The following is an 18,193-nucleotide window of genomic DNA, read 5'->3' as shown; positions in this document are numbered from 1 at the left end:
CATTCATTTACCTGCAAATTTCCTGATTTCAAGTTTCTTTACTGATGAGTGAACTCCATTGTGTAAATATAGCACATTTTTCATTATTCGTTCACCAGTTAAAGGGCATTTAAGTTCTTTCTATTTTTTAGCTATTGTGAAAAGAGCAGCAACAAACATGGCTGTGCAAGTATCTCTGTAGTAGGATGAGTTTGTTGGGTATATGCCAAGGAATGGTTTGACCAGATCATATGGTAGATTTATTTCTAGTTTTTTAGAATATATTGTTTATTAATTTTATTTTACTTGTATAAGTGTATTGCCTGCATGTATGTAAGTGTACTCGTGTTGTGAAATGCCCCCAAAAGTCAGAAGAGGGCATCAGATCCCCTGGAACTGGATTTATGGGTGGTTGTTATCCGCCATGTGGATGCTGGGAACCGAAGGTCCTCTGCAAGAGTAACCAGTGTTTTTACCACTGAGCCATCTCTCCTACCCCTATTTTTAGTTTTTTAAAAATTTTATTATTTTTATTTTATGTGTATGCATGTATTGGCTGCATGTAGGTAAGTGCACCCATGTTGTGCAATGCCCACGGAGGTCAGAAGAGGCTGTCAGATCCCCTGGGACTGGAGTTATAGACAGTCGTTAGCTGCCATGTGGGTGCTGGGATTCGAACCCGGGTCTTCTGCAAGAACAACCAGTGTTCTTAACCACTGAGCCATCTCTCCAGCCCCTATTTTTAGTTTTTTAAAAACTCTTCATACTGGGCTGGGCATGATGGTGCACGCCTTTAATCCCAGCACTCGAGAGGCAGAGGCAGGCGGATCTCTCTGAGTTTGAGGCCAGTCTGGTCTCCATAGTGAATCCAGGCCAGCTAGGGCTACAGGAAGATCCTGTCTGAAAAAGACCAAAAAAAAAAAAACCTCTCCATACTGATTTCCATGGTGGTTGCACCAGTTTTCAATCCCACCAGCAGTGGATGAGGGTTCCCCTTTCCCTACATCCAGGCCAGCACTTGTTGTCATTTGTTCTCTCAATCTCAGTCATTCTGACTGGTGTTAGATGAAATCTTAAAATAGATTTTCTTTTTAATTTTTTAAAATTATTTTTATGTGTATGAGTGTTTTACCTGCTATATGTAAGTACATCTGTATCATGCAGTGCTTGTGGAGGCCAGAAGAGGGTGTCCTATCCCCTGGCACTGGAGTTATGGACTGTTCTTAGCTGACTTGTGGGTGCTGAGAACTGAACTCAGGTCCTCTGCAAGAGCAGCAAGTACTCTTAACCTCTGAGCCATCTCTCCAACCCCTCTTTAACCCCTAAACTACTTTTGTTTTGCATTTACCTAATACTAAGGGTGTTGAATGGGGAAAGAGGAGGATGCTTTAACTGGGGAGGAAGTAGCAAGGGGAAGTGAGAGGAGAGATAATGCCTAGATGGTATAAAAAAACGAGAGGGAAATGTATTAGTTCAAAATCCTACTGAAAAATATACATACAACAAATATATAAGTACATGTGTATAGCTGAAGGCTATATAACAAAAAACAATGCCAGACAGAAGAAACCTCCGTTTGAGCTGTTAGCCAGGGTAGGCCGAGACTCCCAAAATAACACAGGCTATAATCATAGCCCTTGATTGCCCTATAGAATTAGAAGGTAAGACCCTATTGGCTGAAAACAGGCCACATTTCAGACACAGGACTTGGAGCAAGCAAATTGAAACTGGCCTGGAAACCTCCTCCCTGAAGACTAGTTCTCATGGTATCAGTGAATATTATACAAGCTGCCAAGGGACAAAAACAATCCTACCCAGTGTAAAGCCTAATAAACAACAATGGCTGGCCCAGCAAACTATTGGTATTGATGCAGTAGTGGCACTTCTATCTTGGGGATAATCAACAGCTGTCTAATTGTGATTAAGACCCACTCAGTGGGAAGGAGCTGATGTGTGGTACTGTAAACATAGTCAAATACATGTGGCTGGAGAGGTCATAGATCCTAGAGGGAAAAAAAGACTGTTTTTTCCACATCCCTAGACCAATGTAATTTCTTTCCCCCGCCCCTCATCAAAGAAGCTTCTTTTTGCAAAACATGGAGACTATTACATAGAGTTCCAGAACTGGTCAAATGTAGAGAATAACCCTAAGTGATATTCAATGCAACCTCTACACATAGGATAAATGCATCTCTCACCTCTCACCTGAGAAGTTTTCTTATACAGCAGATGACGATTAACACAGAATCCCACAGTTGGCCAAAGTCCAGAGAACAAGAGGCCACAGAGTGCTTATCTCTGAATAGGACAGCTATTTCAAACCTTGCCTCCCAAGGCTCAGGGATTATTGTGTAAGAGAGGGTGGAAAGATTGTAAGAGCCAGAGGGGTGAAAGACCACAAGAAAACAGTCTTTCAGACAGCTGGTCAGCTCCTCATGAATGGTGACAGTATGCACAAGTCCTGTACAAACTCAAATCAGACAAAAATCCCAGCATAGACATGGGGAAGTGAATAAGAAATCCCAACCTAACCCTAAGGAACTTTTGGCAATTGATGGCTGCTGGGAGGGAGAAAAGACAGTGTCTTACAGGAATGGGACACTTGTTTGGCCCAGTGGATGGACCTACACTGAAAGACATTTGAGGACACAAATCAGACTCTATAAGCTGCGTTTTATTTACATATATACATGTGTGTGTGTGTGTGTGTGTGTGTGTGTGTGTGTGTGTGTGTGTATGAATGATAGTACATCAAGCCGGGGATGGTGGTGCACGCCTTTAATCCCAGCACTCAGAAGGCAGAAGCAGGTGGATTTCTGCGAGCTCGAGGCCAGCCTTGTCTCCATAGTGAATCCAGGCCAGCTGTGGCTACAGGGAGACCCTGTCTCAAAAAACAAACAAACAAACAAACAAACAAACAAAAAGATAGTATAGTACATCAAATTGGGCAGGGAAGGCAGTAGGAGGGAAGTTCAGGTAGAGAAGGGATCTAAATACCATCAAACTATATTGTATAACTATCACAAACATTCAATAAAAAATAAAATTTTTAAAATTTAAATAAACATTAAAACAAACAAAAGATCTCTGGCTACATCAGTAGACTGTGGTTTCAACTATTGAAATATGAAAGAGACAGCAATGTGACCCAGTTGGTAGAGTGCTGATGTAGCATGCATGAAGCCCTTAGTTCAATCCCCAGTACCACATAAACTGGATATGGTGGTATATGTCTGTAATCCTAGCGCTTGTGAGGTAGATGCAGAGAAAGCAGAAGTTTTCCAGAGATGGAGGCCTGGTCACATGTATCTTCTTTAGAATAAACTGTACACTCTAGTATGCTATGATCTGATTTTAGATTCCTACTCTCTTCATTTGCCAGTAGTCATCTCCTTATGCTTGTATTGTAGCCAAACTAAACATTTTTTGGTTCTTTATAAATTCTAATAATTTTCTGCCAAGCATAGTGGTGCACATCTTTAATCCCAGCATTTAGGAGGCAGAGGCAGGTGAATCTCTGTGAGTTCAAGGCCAGCCTGGTCTACGTAGCAAGTTCCAGGCCATCTGGGGCTACAGGGAGCCTCTGTCTTAAAAAAACCAAAAAAATAAAAATTTAAAATAAATTCTAATAATTTCCTATTTTATTATCCATGGTGCAGTGTTTTCCCACTTTGCTGTTTTCCAACACCTCAACTGAATCCTGTCAGTTTTCTTAAGTCTTTTGCTTGTTTTGTTTTTGAGACAGCATCTTTCTATCTAGCCCAGGCTGACCTCAGAACAGATGACAATCATCCTGCTTCAGCCTCCTAAATTCTGGGATTACAGGCATGTGCTACCACACTCAGTCAGTTCTTTTAAGCATTAAAGAGCACTTTTCTGTGAATTCTTTCCTGGTTTTCCTCTCAGAAGTAATTTCTTTTGATTTTCAAAAATGTTTTATTTGTTATTACTGTTTTAATATTTTATTTATTATTTTTATTTTATGTGTATGAGTGTTATGCCTGCATGTATGTAAGTGCACTTGTGTCTTGGAATGCCTGTGGAGGCCAGAAGAAGGAGTCAAATCCCCTGGAACTGGAGTTACTGACAGTTGTTAGCTGCCATGTGGGTGCTGGGAATCAAACCCAGGTCCTCTACAAGAGCAGCCAGTGCTCTTAACCACTGAGCCATCTCTCCAGCCATTGTCTGAATTCTTTTAATATTTCATTTAAAAAATTGGTTGGGTTTTAAAAGAAAAGCTTTATTATTTTTAATTATGTGTGTGTATGTGTGTGTCTGAATGTGTGCAGGTACCATCAGAGGCCAGAGATGTTGGAGCCCCTAGAGCTGAAGTTGAATGCAGTTGTGAACTGTCTGCTGTAGGTGTTTGGAGCTGAACTCAGGTCCTCTGCAAGAGTAGGGAGTATTTTTAACTGTTGAGCCTTCTATCCAGCCCCTCCAACTGTGCATTTTGCTTTTGCTTTTGGTGTGGGTTTATTTTATTTTGTTTCTCATTAGGTAGCCCTGGCTCCCCCAAAATGTGCTATGTAGGCAAGACTGACCTTGAACTCACAGAGGTCCACCTGTGTCTGCCTCCTGAGTGCTGTAATTAAAAGTATACACTTCCACACATTGGCATGTTTCTTTGTTTTGAAGTTGAGTCTCCATCCAGGCTGGTCCTAAACTACTGGGCTTAACTGATCTTCCTGCCTCACTTTCTAGGTTAGCTAGTACTACAGGTATATAGCACCTCCCTTGGCTTATATCAGTTTCTGTGATATATTTCTAAGCCAAAAACTTAGTGACTTAACACAATTTTATTATTGCACAGTTTCCATGGATTAGAAATCTAACCAATTTAATTGAATCCTTTGCTTTGGATGCCTCAAAGCTGTAATCAGAATATCATTTGTGCTATTATGTCTCATTTCTAAGCTCTTTTAAATTACTACCAGAATTCTGTTCCCTATAGGTCCCCATATTATTGCTAGCTGTTGGCTGCAAGCTACTCTTGACCTTGAGAAGCTACCTACATTTCCTTGCTTTTATGACTCCTTAGATAGCTTGCAGCATGGATACCTTTGTTCTTCCAGACCCACAGAAATATCTGTTTGCTTTGAATATCCCCTATACCTAGATTTAAGGAGCTTATATCAGGCCCACTCTGATAATCTACCTTTTGATTAACTCAGAGTGATCTGATGAGTAACTTAAACATGGGGGTGATATCTCATAATATACATAGGTGATGCCCCTACTCCTAGGGAGAAAATTAAACAAGGTATGTACACCAAGAGGCAGAGAGAAGTCTACCTACCATATAGTACTTCCATCCTTTCTCAGAAATGACAAGCTTTAGGATAGTTTGCTCATTTAGTACCTTCATTAATCTTACTGTCATCTGTAGTTTGTTTTATCTTTTTCTAAAAATGTGTATGAGTATTTTGCCTGCATGTATGTAAGTGTACCTATGTTGTGCAGTGCCCATAGAGGCGGGAAGAGGACATCAGATCTCCTAGAACTGGAGTTACAGATGGTTGTTAGCTGACATGTGGGTGCTGGGAACTGAACCCATATCCTCTGTAAGAGCATCCAGTGCTCTTAACCACTGAGCCATCTCTTCAATCCTGTTTTACCTTTTATAAAAGGAAAAATTAATGCTCTTATTTTCATTTATATTGATAATTCCAATATCATTATAAAAATAAATACCTTTTTAATTGTGTTTATTTTTAATATTTTTAATTTTTTATTTTAATTTTTTGGGGGGTCTTTTTTGAGTCAGGGTCTCCCTGTAGCCCCAGCTGGCCTGGAACTCACTATGTAGAACAGACTGGCCTTGAACTCACAGAGATCAGCATCTGCCTCTGGCTTTTTAAAAAAAAATTTTTTTAATATCTTTATTGCTGGGCATGGTGGCGCACACCTTTAATCCCAGAACTCAGGGATTTTATTTATTATTATTATTATTTTATGTGTATGTGTGTATTGCCTGCATGCAAGTAAGTGCACCCATGTCATGCAATGCCCACGGAAGACATAAGAGGCTGTTGGATCCCCTGGAACTGGAGTTTCAGACTGTCAGGACTCAGGTTTGCTTTGCTTAGTTGGGGACATACTGGCTTGGGGGCAGAGGACTTGATCAGCAACAGTCTTAGACCCTGAGACCTGTGTCTTTCCAACAAGCCAATTTATTTTAAAATTCAGATGGTTTTTATACATCCCAAGGAACTAGCAGTCACGTGGGATATGGCAGTCACATACAAAGATTTAGGGCACAAAGAAACAGGACATTTAGTCTGTTAGTTGACGCCAGAAGGATTCTTAAACTTTTACTCAAGGTTATCAATGCCCATCTGGTAATTTATTGGCCACAGTGTTTTCTTTCTTAAAGCTAAAAGCATGGTGAACTTTTAGTTTTTAGCTCCCTTTAACCTGACCTAATCTCTTAGCCAGGGATAGCTGAGTTATTTGTTCAGGACAAGGAGATGAGCTAAGGGTTGTTGACCAAGATGGTTTCCCACAGAGCAGGGAGCCTGCACTTAAGATCAGGCCACTTCCTCCTGCCAGTCCAGCAGTGTTCTGCAAGACAGGGATTATCAGAGCCACTGTTTTCAGTGCCCCTCTCTTTGGCAGCGAATGTAGCCTGGACTTAAAAGTTTTAGGCTTAACTCACCCTAGGGCCTGGCATCCTGGTTTCCTACATTGGACAGTTACTAGCTGCCATATGGATGCTGGGATTCAAACCCGGGTCTTCTGCAAGAACAACCAGTGTTCTTAACCATGGAGCCATCTCTCCAGCCCCTAAACTTTATTTTTAAAGGGAACTTTAAAATGACCAATCTAGGGGCCAGTGATGGCTCAAAGGGTGAGAGTGCTTGCTGACAAACCTGAGCCTGATCCCAGGGACCCACATGGTAGAAGGAGAGAACCTACTCCCACAGGTTGCCCCAGCCTCAACATGTACACAGAGATGGAGAAATGTAATGAAAAATTAAAATAAATACATAATAAATAAAATGACCAGTCTGCTTTTAGTTCTCTGTCTCTGCTTTTCTCAGCTGTTTTCTGCCTGCAAAGCCAAACTTCTTGGCCCAGTTAAGTACTTATAAGATGTTTAAAGTAAAGTGTTGCTTGATTCTGCAATTATAAGGTCTTTAAATCTTTTGTCTTTTGACGTGTGTGTGTGTGTGTGTGTGTGTGTGTGTGTGTACAATTACATATGCAATTGTATGTATGTCAGTCTGTATAAATATGTGCATATAGTTAGTTCAGTAAATCTGTCGTGTTGAATGTTGTCATAGGTAAGTACCTATATGAATTAGTATATAACAACCTTACTGAATTCAAGAGCCCCAAATTATCTTTAAATTATTTTTTATTTTCTTTGTTTTTTGAAGCAGTCTTATGTAGCCCAGGCTGGCTTTGAGTACTGATCCTCTTTCTTCTGACTCCCAAATACTGTGATTTATAAGTGTGAGCCACCATGACCAGCTCCTTGTCAAAATCCTATACCTAGTGTTTTCTTTTTGCTAATAGCTGCACCTATGGGGTGTTACATATCGGTAGATAAAGTGATTAATGACATTGTAAATTAAATCACTCATTAGTATTGATGAAGATCTGCATTTTAAAAAAAAATATTTTTATTTTGGGGCTGGAGAGATGACTGAGTGGTTAAAAGTACTTGCTGCTTGTCAGGAGTGGTGGTGCACGCCTTGAATCCCAGCACTTGGGAGGCAGAGGCAGGTGGATCTCTGTGAGTTCAAGGCCAGCCTGGTCTACATAGTGAGTTCCAGGACAGCTGGAACAAAAAGCTACAGGGAGACCCTGTCTCAAAAAGACCAAAAAAAGAAAAAAGTACTTGCTGAGGACATAAATTTGTTTGCCAACACCCATGTGTTGGATCACAACCATCTGTAATTCCAGTTCCAGGGGATCTGATGCCCTCTTCTGGACTTCTCAGGCACCTATGTGATACACATATGTGCAAGCAAACAGTCATACACATAAAATAATTAATCTTAAGGGGCTGGAGAGATGGTTCAGCGGTTAAGAGTACCAGCTACTCTTGCAGAGGACCTAGGTTTGGTTCCCAGTATCCACATGGCAGCTAACAACCATCTGTAACTCCAGTTCCAGGGGATCTGACACCCTCTTCTGACTTCTGTGGGCATTGCATGACACGGGTACACTTACATGCATGCAGACAATACATTCAATCACATAAAATAAAAATAATAAAATATTTAAAAATCTTAAAAATTTAAAGATTTTTATTTAATGTGTATGTATGTGAGTATGCACATGTGGATGTGGATATGGGTACCCTTGGAGACCAGAAAACGGTGTCAAATCCCCTGGAACTAGAGTTACAAACCCTTGTAGGCTGCCCAGTTTGGGTGCTAGGAATGAAACTCAGGTCCTCTGCTAAAGCAGTATGTGCTCTTAACCACTGACCCATCTCTCCAGCCCCAAGTCTTGTCTTGTCTTTTCTCTTCCTTTGTCTTCTTTTCATTTCTTTTTTGAGACAAGGTCTCACTATGTAGTTCTGGCTGTCCTGGTGCTCCCTTTGCAGACCAGGCAGGCCTTGAACTCACAGAGATCCACTGGCCTCTGTTTCCTGAGTGCTGGGATTAAAGGATATGCCACCACACAAGATCTGCATTTTTGTTGTTGTTTTATTTGTTTGTTTATTTGAGACAGGATCTCCCTGTAACCCCAGCTAGCCTGGAACTCACTGGTATAGACCAGGCTAGCCTCCTTCTCACAGAGATCCATGTGCCTCTATGTCCAAGTGGTAGGATTAACTAAAGATGTGCACCCAGGCAAGATCTGGGTTTGTTTGTTTGTTTTGTTTTGATTTGATTTTTGGTCTTTTTGAGACATGATCTCCCTGTAGCACCAGCTGGCTTGCAACTTGCTATGTAGACCAGGCTGGCCTCATCTCACAGAGATCCACCTGCCTCTGGATTAAAAGTATGCACTACCATACCTGGTGGCTTTTTTGTTTGTTTGTTTGTTTGTTTGTTGTTTTTTGTTTTTTGAGAAAGCGCCTTCCAGTAGTCCCAGCTGACATAGAGCTCCAGGCTGGCCTCCAACTCACAGATTTGCCTGCCTCTGCCTCCGTAATGCTGGGATTGAAGTCTTGAGCCACAATGCCTAGCAAGCTCTGCATTTTTAAGAAAAGAAAATAAATGCTTCAGTGATAAAAGATATACTTGATATATAGAGGGACAAGGTGAAGAATGAATGTTATTGTGATTAGGAGGTTAGGTGTTTGAGGGTATAATAATCTTAAAAAAATAAATGGTAATAGATTCTAGACTCTAATAACAGGATTCCAGAGAAATAGTGAATGAATGCCTTGGGCACCAAGCATCATGCTTTTTTCACTCCTGAATTGTATTCACTCAGATAATCCTGTGAGATGTAGGCATTATGCTAGACCCTTGTTTTGCACTGTTCTAGCAGAGTACTGCAGACAAGGTAATTTGTAAAGAACAGAAATGTGTGCCTCACAGTTGGAGGCTGGGAAGTCCAAGATCTAGGGCTCCCATCTGGCAAACACATTCTCTCTGTATCATCCCACAATGGAAAGGTAAAAGTAGACAAAAGAAAATGAGAGAGTGCTGTGCTGCTTCTATTGGTGGCCCTTCCAGTGTGCCCCCTCCCAGCACTGTTGTGTTTCCAGCACATTTGGGGGGCACCTTGAAGCAGCAGTGCTGTCAGCTTCAGAGGAGTGCTCTTACGTAGCCCCCAATGGAAGGGGAAAGGTCTCGTCTTATATATCGCATCTTCTTTCTCTCCTATCAGACCTTTTCCATAGAATGTTTATTGAATTTTGCATTGATGTGGAATGTTTCTGTTTTCTGGAATTATAGGCTTCTAGACTGGTAAAATCTCAGTGGTAAATTTGAGGATCTGGCCTCTCAAAAGTACCTGCCACCCTACCTATGAGTCTGCAGTGGCTGCCAGAAAAGATGGAAATTTATACAAATTGTAGCTGTTAATCTTTGGTGAAGAAAAAAAACCCTGTAACACATTTGCCTAATTATTATATGTATATTTGAATCAAAGAAATAATTCAAAATTTTAGAACATAAATTATGTGACTGACGCTGTTAGGCATTTCACATGTCTGAAATGTAATATAATTTCCACACTTTACATACATGTTGACACTAACAGAAGTAGCTCTCCCCAAATCCCACAATAGTGTGCTCAAATTAGTCTTCAAACTCATGTCTCTGTGACTCCAAAATCTAGCCCCTCCCCCAAGTACCATAATACTTCCCTTATATGGGAATTGTTTTATTTATATAGCTCTGACCCAGCAGCTTAATTGTGCAGTCAGACTTGGTTTACACTGGGGCAAGAGTACTATTCCAAAATCCTTAGATATATTACTTTAAAGTAAAATGTAGATGCTAATATTCAGGTGAAAATGGTTTTCGGCCATAAAGCATCTCTGAATTTTATAGGGCGGTAGTTTTTTTACATTGGATCCTACAGCCAACATGCATTTCCACTTCACAAAAGGATTCTAAGTCCTGTAGCCATTCTGGAAACAAACTGTAACATCTCAGAAGGGCATTTCTTCTTATGATGTTAACGCTTGCAGAGCTGTTGATGGAAGCTTGTCCATGTGAACATGCCTACTGCACCCTTATTGAGGATGGCTCCTGAAGAGCGACACCTGAGCCAGGTGTGGTGGTACATGCCTTTGATCCCAGCACCTGGGAGGCAGAGACTGGAGGATCTTTGTGAGACTGATGCCAGCTTGACTGCTGGTCTCCACATTCAGTGTACACATATGTGCATATGCACATGCACACATGCTTACACACATGTTCATACACACACACAAAATACTTTCTAAATATAAATATGGGTCTTTTATAATGAGAGGTTGAGAATTTGTGTTTGCTTGTGTCGAGCTCAGTTTGGGGAAGTAATACTTATTTCAAATATGATTGATTTCTTGATAGAAAAATAATTAATGAGGGGGCTAGAGAGATGGCTCACTGGTTAAGAGCACTGACTGTTCTTACAGAGGATCCCTGTTTTGTTTCCAGCATCCAAATTGTGGCTAACAGTCATCCGTAACTCCAGTTCCAGAGAATCTGACACCCTCTGACCTCTGAGGGCACCGCATGGTGCCCATACATAGATGCAGGCAATACACCCATACATATAAAATAAAAATAAGTAAAATATTAAACACATTTTAAAAAAGAAAATAATTAATGAATTTTTTATTTTAGGGAATGTTGTGGGCAACTTAGGACATTCTTTCTTCAGTCAAAGTTTCCTCGGCAGTAAAGAACATGGTGGATTCTTATATGTGACATCCACCTACCAGTCACTGCAAGACCTAGTACTTCCAACCCCACCTTACTTGTTTGGGATTCTCATCCAGAAATGGGAAACCCCTTGGGCCAAAGTGTTTCCCATTCGACTGATGTTGAGACTTGGAGCTGAATATCGACGTAAGTAAAAAACATTTCTAAGCCATATGGCCAAAGCATGCATGGTGATTAAATAAAGCTTGACATATCCAGACCCCCTCTGTTTAGTGATAAATTCAATAAAAATAACCTTCCTGAAAATAAGTAGGCTAAATATAACCAGCATGTGTCTTTATTTGTCTATGATGGGAAGCACTGAAAATATCAAATGAGGAAGTTGATGATAATTTATTACCTTGTGAATTTACTCTTTTATGGTTCGTTGATTAAAAACATCTTTTTAAAAAAATTAAGCTAGGTATGGTAGCACATGCCTTTAATCCCAGCATTTGGGAGGCAGAAGCAGGAGCATCTCTGTGCAATCAAGGCCATAGCAAGTTCCAGGCCAGCCAGGGATACAGGGAGACCGTTTCAAAAAAAAAAAAAAAAAAAAAGTTAGCCAGTGGAAGCCTGCTGGAAACAGGACTTCTAAAAGACAAATAAATCTGGAAGGCTGTGATACAAGGCCACTTTTGCTGGCTCTAAATGAGGTCTCCAGAACCAGAGAGCATACATCTTTTCTTAAAATCAAAGGTGTTTATGTCCAAGATAAAACTGAATTCTACTTAGGCAAGAGGTGTGCTTATGTGTATAAAGCAAAAAACAACACAGTGACTCCTGGTGGCAAACCAAACCAAACCAGAGTAATGTGGGGAAAGGTAACCTGGGCCATGGAAACAATGGCATGGTTTGTGCCAAATTCCAAAGCAACCTTCCTGCAAAGGCCATTGGACACAGAACCCATGTGATGCTGCACCCCTCACAGATTTAAACTAATGGAAAGTAGAGGAAGAAAAGTGGATTTGTAAAAAAAAAAAAGTTAGTTTGAACAAATAGCCTTATTGTTTATAGTATATCCGTAGACTATGGTCAGCGTATTTGTGATCACTTGTTTAGAAACAGTTATGGAAATCACATTTTACTTACGTTGACAAGAAGGAAATTAGTGGTATGGAGACCTGTCAGTTGTCAAGATAACCTACAATAGAAGATCTTGGTCCATGGCTGAAGCAGGACAGCTAAGCTGTAGTAGTGTATGGTTTGTTACTAAAGACTTTAAAAATTAAGTGCAAGCTTTGCTTCAGCTTTCATGTCTTCACCTACTTCACCCACCCTGTTTTAGGTCTCAAAATACTTGAGTATGGTCCTCACCTCCACCGTTTACTAGCTCTGTAACTTTAGGCAAGTAATTCAGGTTTTCTGATTTTTAGCTTTTCATTCAAATTCTCTGATTGTCAGGGGTTTTTTGGTTGTTGTTTGTTTTATTGTTTTAAGATTGATAATCTTAATGCTTGTCTCAAATATTACACTAGATTGTTTAAAGAATCAAATGCAGCAATAAATGAAACATTTTATAAACCATGAAATGGACTTCAGCTCTCAGCAAGTCACCTTTATTCTTTTGTTTGTTATTCATTGGATAAAAATTATGGTAAGACCTATCATGTATCCTGAGTCAGAATTCAGAATGGCTAAGATATGATCATGCAATCTTAGAACTCTATTTAAGGATGATGTACAGAAATTATGATTGCAGTGGTATGTTGTGTTGAAAACCAATGCTTATAAAGTTCTTGGGACCTCCAAGATGATTTTACCTTGATCAAGAATGGAGGAGCCGGATAAGAAACACTTCTTAGACAAAAAGGCTTCTAGATAGAACTCAAATCAGCAGAATGAACCAGGGAGAAAGAAGTATTGTTTACAGAGAAAGCAACATGTGTTTCTCTGTCTTGTACTAGCATTTCAAACAGGAAAGCTTGAGAGACGAGCCAGCCAGGAGTGTCACCTGGTATTTGACTTTCCTAAAGAGGTCTTGGTTAATAGGTATCAAAGAAAGAATTCTTAAATTTCTTGAGCATGGGGGAATGAGGAAGAACTTGTTTCCCGGATCATATCAATCCAGTTTGTTCATTGGATCTTGTGGGTCACTTTTGAAACAGATGCATCAAAAGACTTATTCTGGTTGTCAAAAGACTGACTCTGGCTCAGGAATATTTTTTGAACCCAAAATTTGTTAGTTACATAACTATGCAATGGTTACACATTGCGATTATATTTTAAATTATTTTAGCCATGATGTCTCTTTTCCTAGAAAATTGAGCTGCCAAACTTAGTCTGATAATTTCTCATTTCCATAGTTTACCCCTGCCCACTGTTCAGTGTCAGATTTCGGAAGCCATTATTTGGAGAGACTGGGCATACCATCATGAATCTTCTAGCAGTAAGTTGGGAATCTTCCTCTTTTTCTTTCTGGAGCTGGTGCTGGAAAAAGGAGAACAAGATTTTATTATTTTGTTGACAGCTGTGTTCCTGTTGCTTCAAGCAGGTACAAATTTATGCTGGAGGAGAAGAGAACACATACATGCTCTCAAAAACAAACGGAGCTCTGGGATAAAGTAGTACAAATTCCAACTCTGATTATATATTTTCTATTTAAGTGACCTTTCAGGACTATTGTAAGGACTAGAGGCACTGCATAAAGACCTTTCATTTTGTCTTATTTTTATTTTAGGAATGACATTTGCACTAGGTGTGGGGGCACATACTTTTAATCGCAGCACAGGGGAGCCAGAGGCAGGTGAATCTCTTGAGATCGAGACCAGTCTGATCTACGTAGTGAATTCCAGGCTGGCTGGGGATACAGGGAGACCCTGTCTTTAAAAAAAACAAAACAAAACAAAACAAAAAAACAAAAAACTAGCATTTGCTATTTCTGTAGCTCACTATTGAGCCAAAAGTTGGTCCAAGGTAATGCTCAGATAACCTCGTTCTAGTAAGGCTTCTGCTCTCATTCATGGCTCTGTGCATGAACTAGAATTTAAACTTCCATTCTTCCCTCTCTGTTGATCTCTCTCATATCTATTCTGCATATGTGCAAGGCTGAGTCTTTTGGACAAAATGTTGGTCTATTAAAGTTTTGCTGCATATATGCACAGGCTTAGGTCAATCCTGGGTATTTGGAGTATTTGTAAAGTTTTCTATAGTTATGTCACCTCCTATAACTCCTTGTTAAACTCTGACTCTGCATTTGTGTATTATCCCAAACAGGTTGGCAACCTGAGGACGGACTAGTTGTGTGTGTGTGTGTGTGTGTGTGTGTGTGTGTGTGTGTGTATTCATGTATCTAAATGTGGACATGTGCATGCCATAGTGCATGTCAGAGTACAACCACAGGTGTCAGTCTTCACCTTCCATTTCGTTTGCCTTGTTATTCACCACCATGTACACTACACTAACTGGCCCTCAAACTTCCAGGGATTCTCCTGCCTCTGCCTCCTGCCTCCCTATAGGGGCACTGGAATTACAAATACTTGGGCTTGGCCAGATTTTACTTGGAATTCAAACTCGGGTCATTATGGTTGCACAAGAAGCATTTTTACTCCTTTTTATTAGTGACTGAGATTATCATTCACCCTCCCACAGTAAGGACTAAACTTGGGGCCTCAGATATGCAAGACAAGCACTCTACCACCAATTTACATATCCAGCCCCAATCCTAGTCAATGAGATTTTTTTCCCAAAAGATTTATACAGTCTGGGGCTAGAGAGATGGTTCAGTGGTTAAGAGCACTGACTACTTTTGCAGAAAACCCAGGTTTGAAACTCAGCACCCACTTGGCAGCTAGCAACCATCAGTAACTCCAGTTTCAAGGGATCTGATGCCCTCTTCTGGCCTCTCTGGGCATTGCATGATATGGATGCACTGATTCATGTAGGCATAACAGTCATATACATAAAAAAAGATTTATATGATCTGAAAAGAAACTAGGGAATTAATTTTTATGTAGTTGGCTTCAAATTTGTGATCTTCCTGCCTCAGCCTCTAGAATATTGGGGATTACAAGCATGTACCACCAGGCGTCACTTTTTTTTAAATTTATTTATTTGTTGGGGGATGGAGGTGCTCATGCATGTGCGTGTGTGTGCATGCGTGTGTGTGTGTATGTGTGTATGTGTGTGTAGAGGCCAGAGAACAACCCTGGGTGTCATTCCTTAGGAACATCATCCACCTCATTTTCAGACAAGATCTCTCACTGGCCTAGCCCATTAGCCTAGGCTGTCTTACCAGACCCAGGAATCCTCCTTTCTCTGCCTCCTTAGCTCCCCATTTCTCCTCCTGACTTTTTAAGTGAATTCTGGACTCAGGTCTTGCTTGCAAGGTAAGCGCTTTTCTAGCCAAACTATCTCCCCAGCCCCCCAGTTACTACATTTTAACAGTGCTCTAGAACAACTAAACTATTCCAGTTAGCAAACATATTGTTTACAAACTACCTTTCTCTCATCAAGTGACCTAACAGGTATTGAGGGCATGCCTGGCAAGAAGGTCACTGACTCAACTATGTTGTTCTTACTTGAAGTTCAGTTGTTTTCATGAAAAACACTTCTGAGTGTGTTATATGCTCTTCGTCTGATTTCAGAGCACTGCAATGATTATTTCTGTAAACCATTTACCCATCTTTTAATTCCTTTGTGTGTCTCCCTATGTAGGTCATGCTACCCTTGAACTCTGGATCCTCCTGCTTCATCCTTCCAAGTGCTGAGATTACAGGCATATGCAAACCTGCCCATCACTTAATTGCTTTTGAGAAGTGGATTTTCTGATGTCTTCACTCATCGTGCTGAAAGTTGTAGTAACAGCTATCTTTTTTTTTTTTTTTTTGAGGGAGAAAGGGCTCATTTTGGCTCAGGGTTCAAGGATTCAGTCTGTCATGGTGAGGGAAGCCTTAGCACTAGGAACCGGAGGTGGCATCTGTAGTCAAGAAGCAGAGCAGAGCAAATGCTGATGCTCAGCTCGCTTTCTCCTTTAGGAAAAATCATTTTTATTTCATGTTGTGTGAGTGTTTTGCCTATGTGTATGTAAGTGCACCACATGTGTACGGTGCCCTCAGAGGCCAGGAGAAGGCATCAGATCACCTAGAACTGGAGTTACAGATGGTTGTCAGCTGCCATGTGGGTGCTGGGAACCAAACCTGAGTCCTCTGCAAGAGCAGCCAGTGTTCTTAGCCACTGAGCCACCTTTCCATCTCTTACATTCTCCTTTTTATTCAGTCCAGGACCCCAGCCATGGAATGCCTCCCACAACCTAGATAAACCTTCACAAGCGTACCCAGAGGCTAACCCAATCTAGATAATCCCTCACATGTGTACCCAGAAGCTGCCTCCTAAGGTGATTCTAGATCCTGTCAAATTGACATCCATTATTAATCTTCACACTCCTTTATTTTTAAAATCAGCTATCTTTTTTGGTCTTTTTGAGACAGGGGCTCCCTGTAGCCCCAGCTGTCCTGGAACTCACTATGTAGACCAGGCTGGCCTTGAATTCACAGGGACCTGCCTGCCTCTGCCTCCCGAGTGCTGGGATTAAAGGCGTGCACCACCATGCCCAGCTAAAATCAGCTATCTTTTAAAGACTTTTGAAAGTCAAGCGTGGTGACTCCAGCCTGTAATCCCCACCAGTTAAAAGGCTAGGCAGGAAGAGAACTACAAGTTTGTGGCCAACCTGTGGTATATAGTTCTGGGCCAGTTTGAGCTACATAGCAAAACTAGCTAAAACAACAACTAATAATAACAATGGGTGTGGTGGCACACACCTGTAAACTCAGCACTCAGGAGGGAGAGGCAGGTGGATCTCTTTGAGTTCAGGGCCAGCCTGGTCTACATATCAAGCTTCAGGTCTGCCAGGGTTACATAATGATACCCTGTCTGGAAAAAAGAAAGAAAAGAATGGTAACATAGAATGAAGAGATTTAAACATTAAGAAAAATTTGAATGTGTCTGTATTGTTACTCTCTGTGCTCCTTGTTCCTTTGTGTAACTCTGTATTCCATCAAGTGTCATCTTCCATCTTCCTGAATAATTATGACTTTTAAAATATTTTATTTTTATGTTTTGTGTATGAGTGTACTGCCTGCAGAGGACAGAGGGGCTGTCGGATCCCCTGGGCCTGGAGTTACCGACAGTTGTCAGCTGCCATGTGGGTGCTGGGATTTGAACTCAGGTCTTCTGCAAGAACAGCCAGTGTTCTTAACTGCTGAGCCATCTCTCCAGTCCCAATTGTGACTTTTTTTTTTTAATATATGAGAACATATCTTCATTAGTTTGAGGGTGGGTTTTTTTAATTATTTAATAACCACATACTTAGAAGAAGCATTTCATTATAACAGCATTGGCATATTCAATAACAATTTCCAGAGCTAAGATGCATCTCTTTCAAAATCGGCTATAAATTTTTAGGTTTACAATTGAATTATTATAGTTATACAATATTGTACTCAGTATAAACCCTGTAAGACATAAAATTAAATGAGGTTTTAACCTTTAAGAAAGATCTCCATTTCATTATTAAAATACAGTTTCATACAGAAAAATTCATTTTTAATGCAATTGACATTAAGATGTTTGCACATGCGTTTCTAATCTCTATATATCAGATTATTACTAGTCACAGTCGATTACTTTCTGAGCTCCTTTGGATCTGAGCATGGATATAAAGTTGTCAGGTAGATTTCAATAGTAATGTTTTTCGCATCTACTAATTATTAAGGAGTAAATTTTTATGCTTTGAAGAATTAGTATTTTTTATCATTTATTTTTGGTCTTTTTGAAGCAGGGTCTCCCTGTAAGCCCCGCTGGACTGCTATGTTGACCAGATTGACCTTGAACGCACAGAGATCCACCTGCCTCTGCCTCCTGAGTGCTGGGATCAAAGGCGTGGACCAGCA

At 40.5% G+C, this 18,193-nt stretch overlaps 1 protein-coding gene across 4 annotated transcripts in view; it reads left to right on the top strand.

Moving 5' to 3' along the window:
• Positions 1-18,193, top strand: part of Zfyve9 (zinc finger FYVE-type containing 9) — a 287,358-nt gene that overhangs the window by 198,463 nt on the left and 70,702 nt on the right. For all 4 annotated transcript variants that reach the window (XM_008828437.3, XM_029561268.1, XM_008828436.3 and 1 more), the window contains 2 exons: positions 11,226-11,450; positions 13,610-13,692. In XM_008828437.3, the coding sequence (XP_008826659.1) occupies positions 11,226-11,450; positions 13,610-13,692 (308 nt within the window). The remainder of the gene's footprint in view (positions 1-11,225; positions 11,451-13,609; positions 13,693-18,193) is intronic.

Source organism: Nannospalax galili, unplaced genomic scaffold (assembly GCF_000622305.1).
Source record: "Nannospalax galili isolate Female #2095 unplaced genomic scaffold, S.galili_v1.0 scaffold713, whole genome shotgun sequence".
NCBI lineage: Eukaryota > Metazoa > Chordata > Mammalia > Rodentia > Spalacidae > Nannospalax > Nannospalax galili.
Note: the sequence above shows the minus strand (reverse complement) of the source record. Positions and strands in the feature narration are given on the sequence as shown.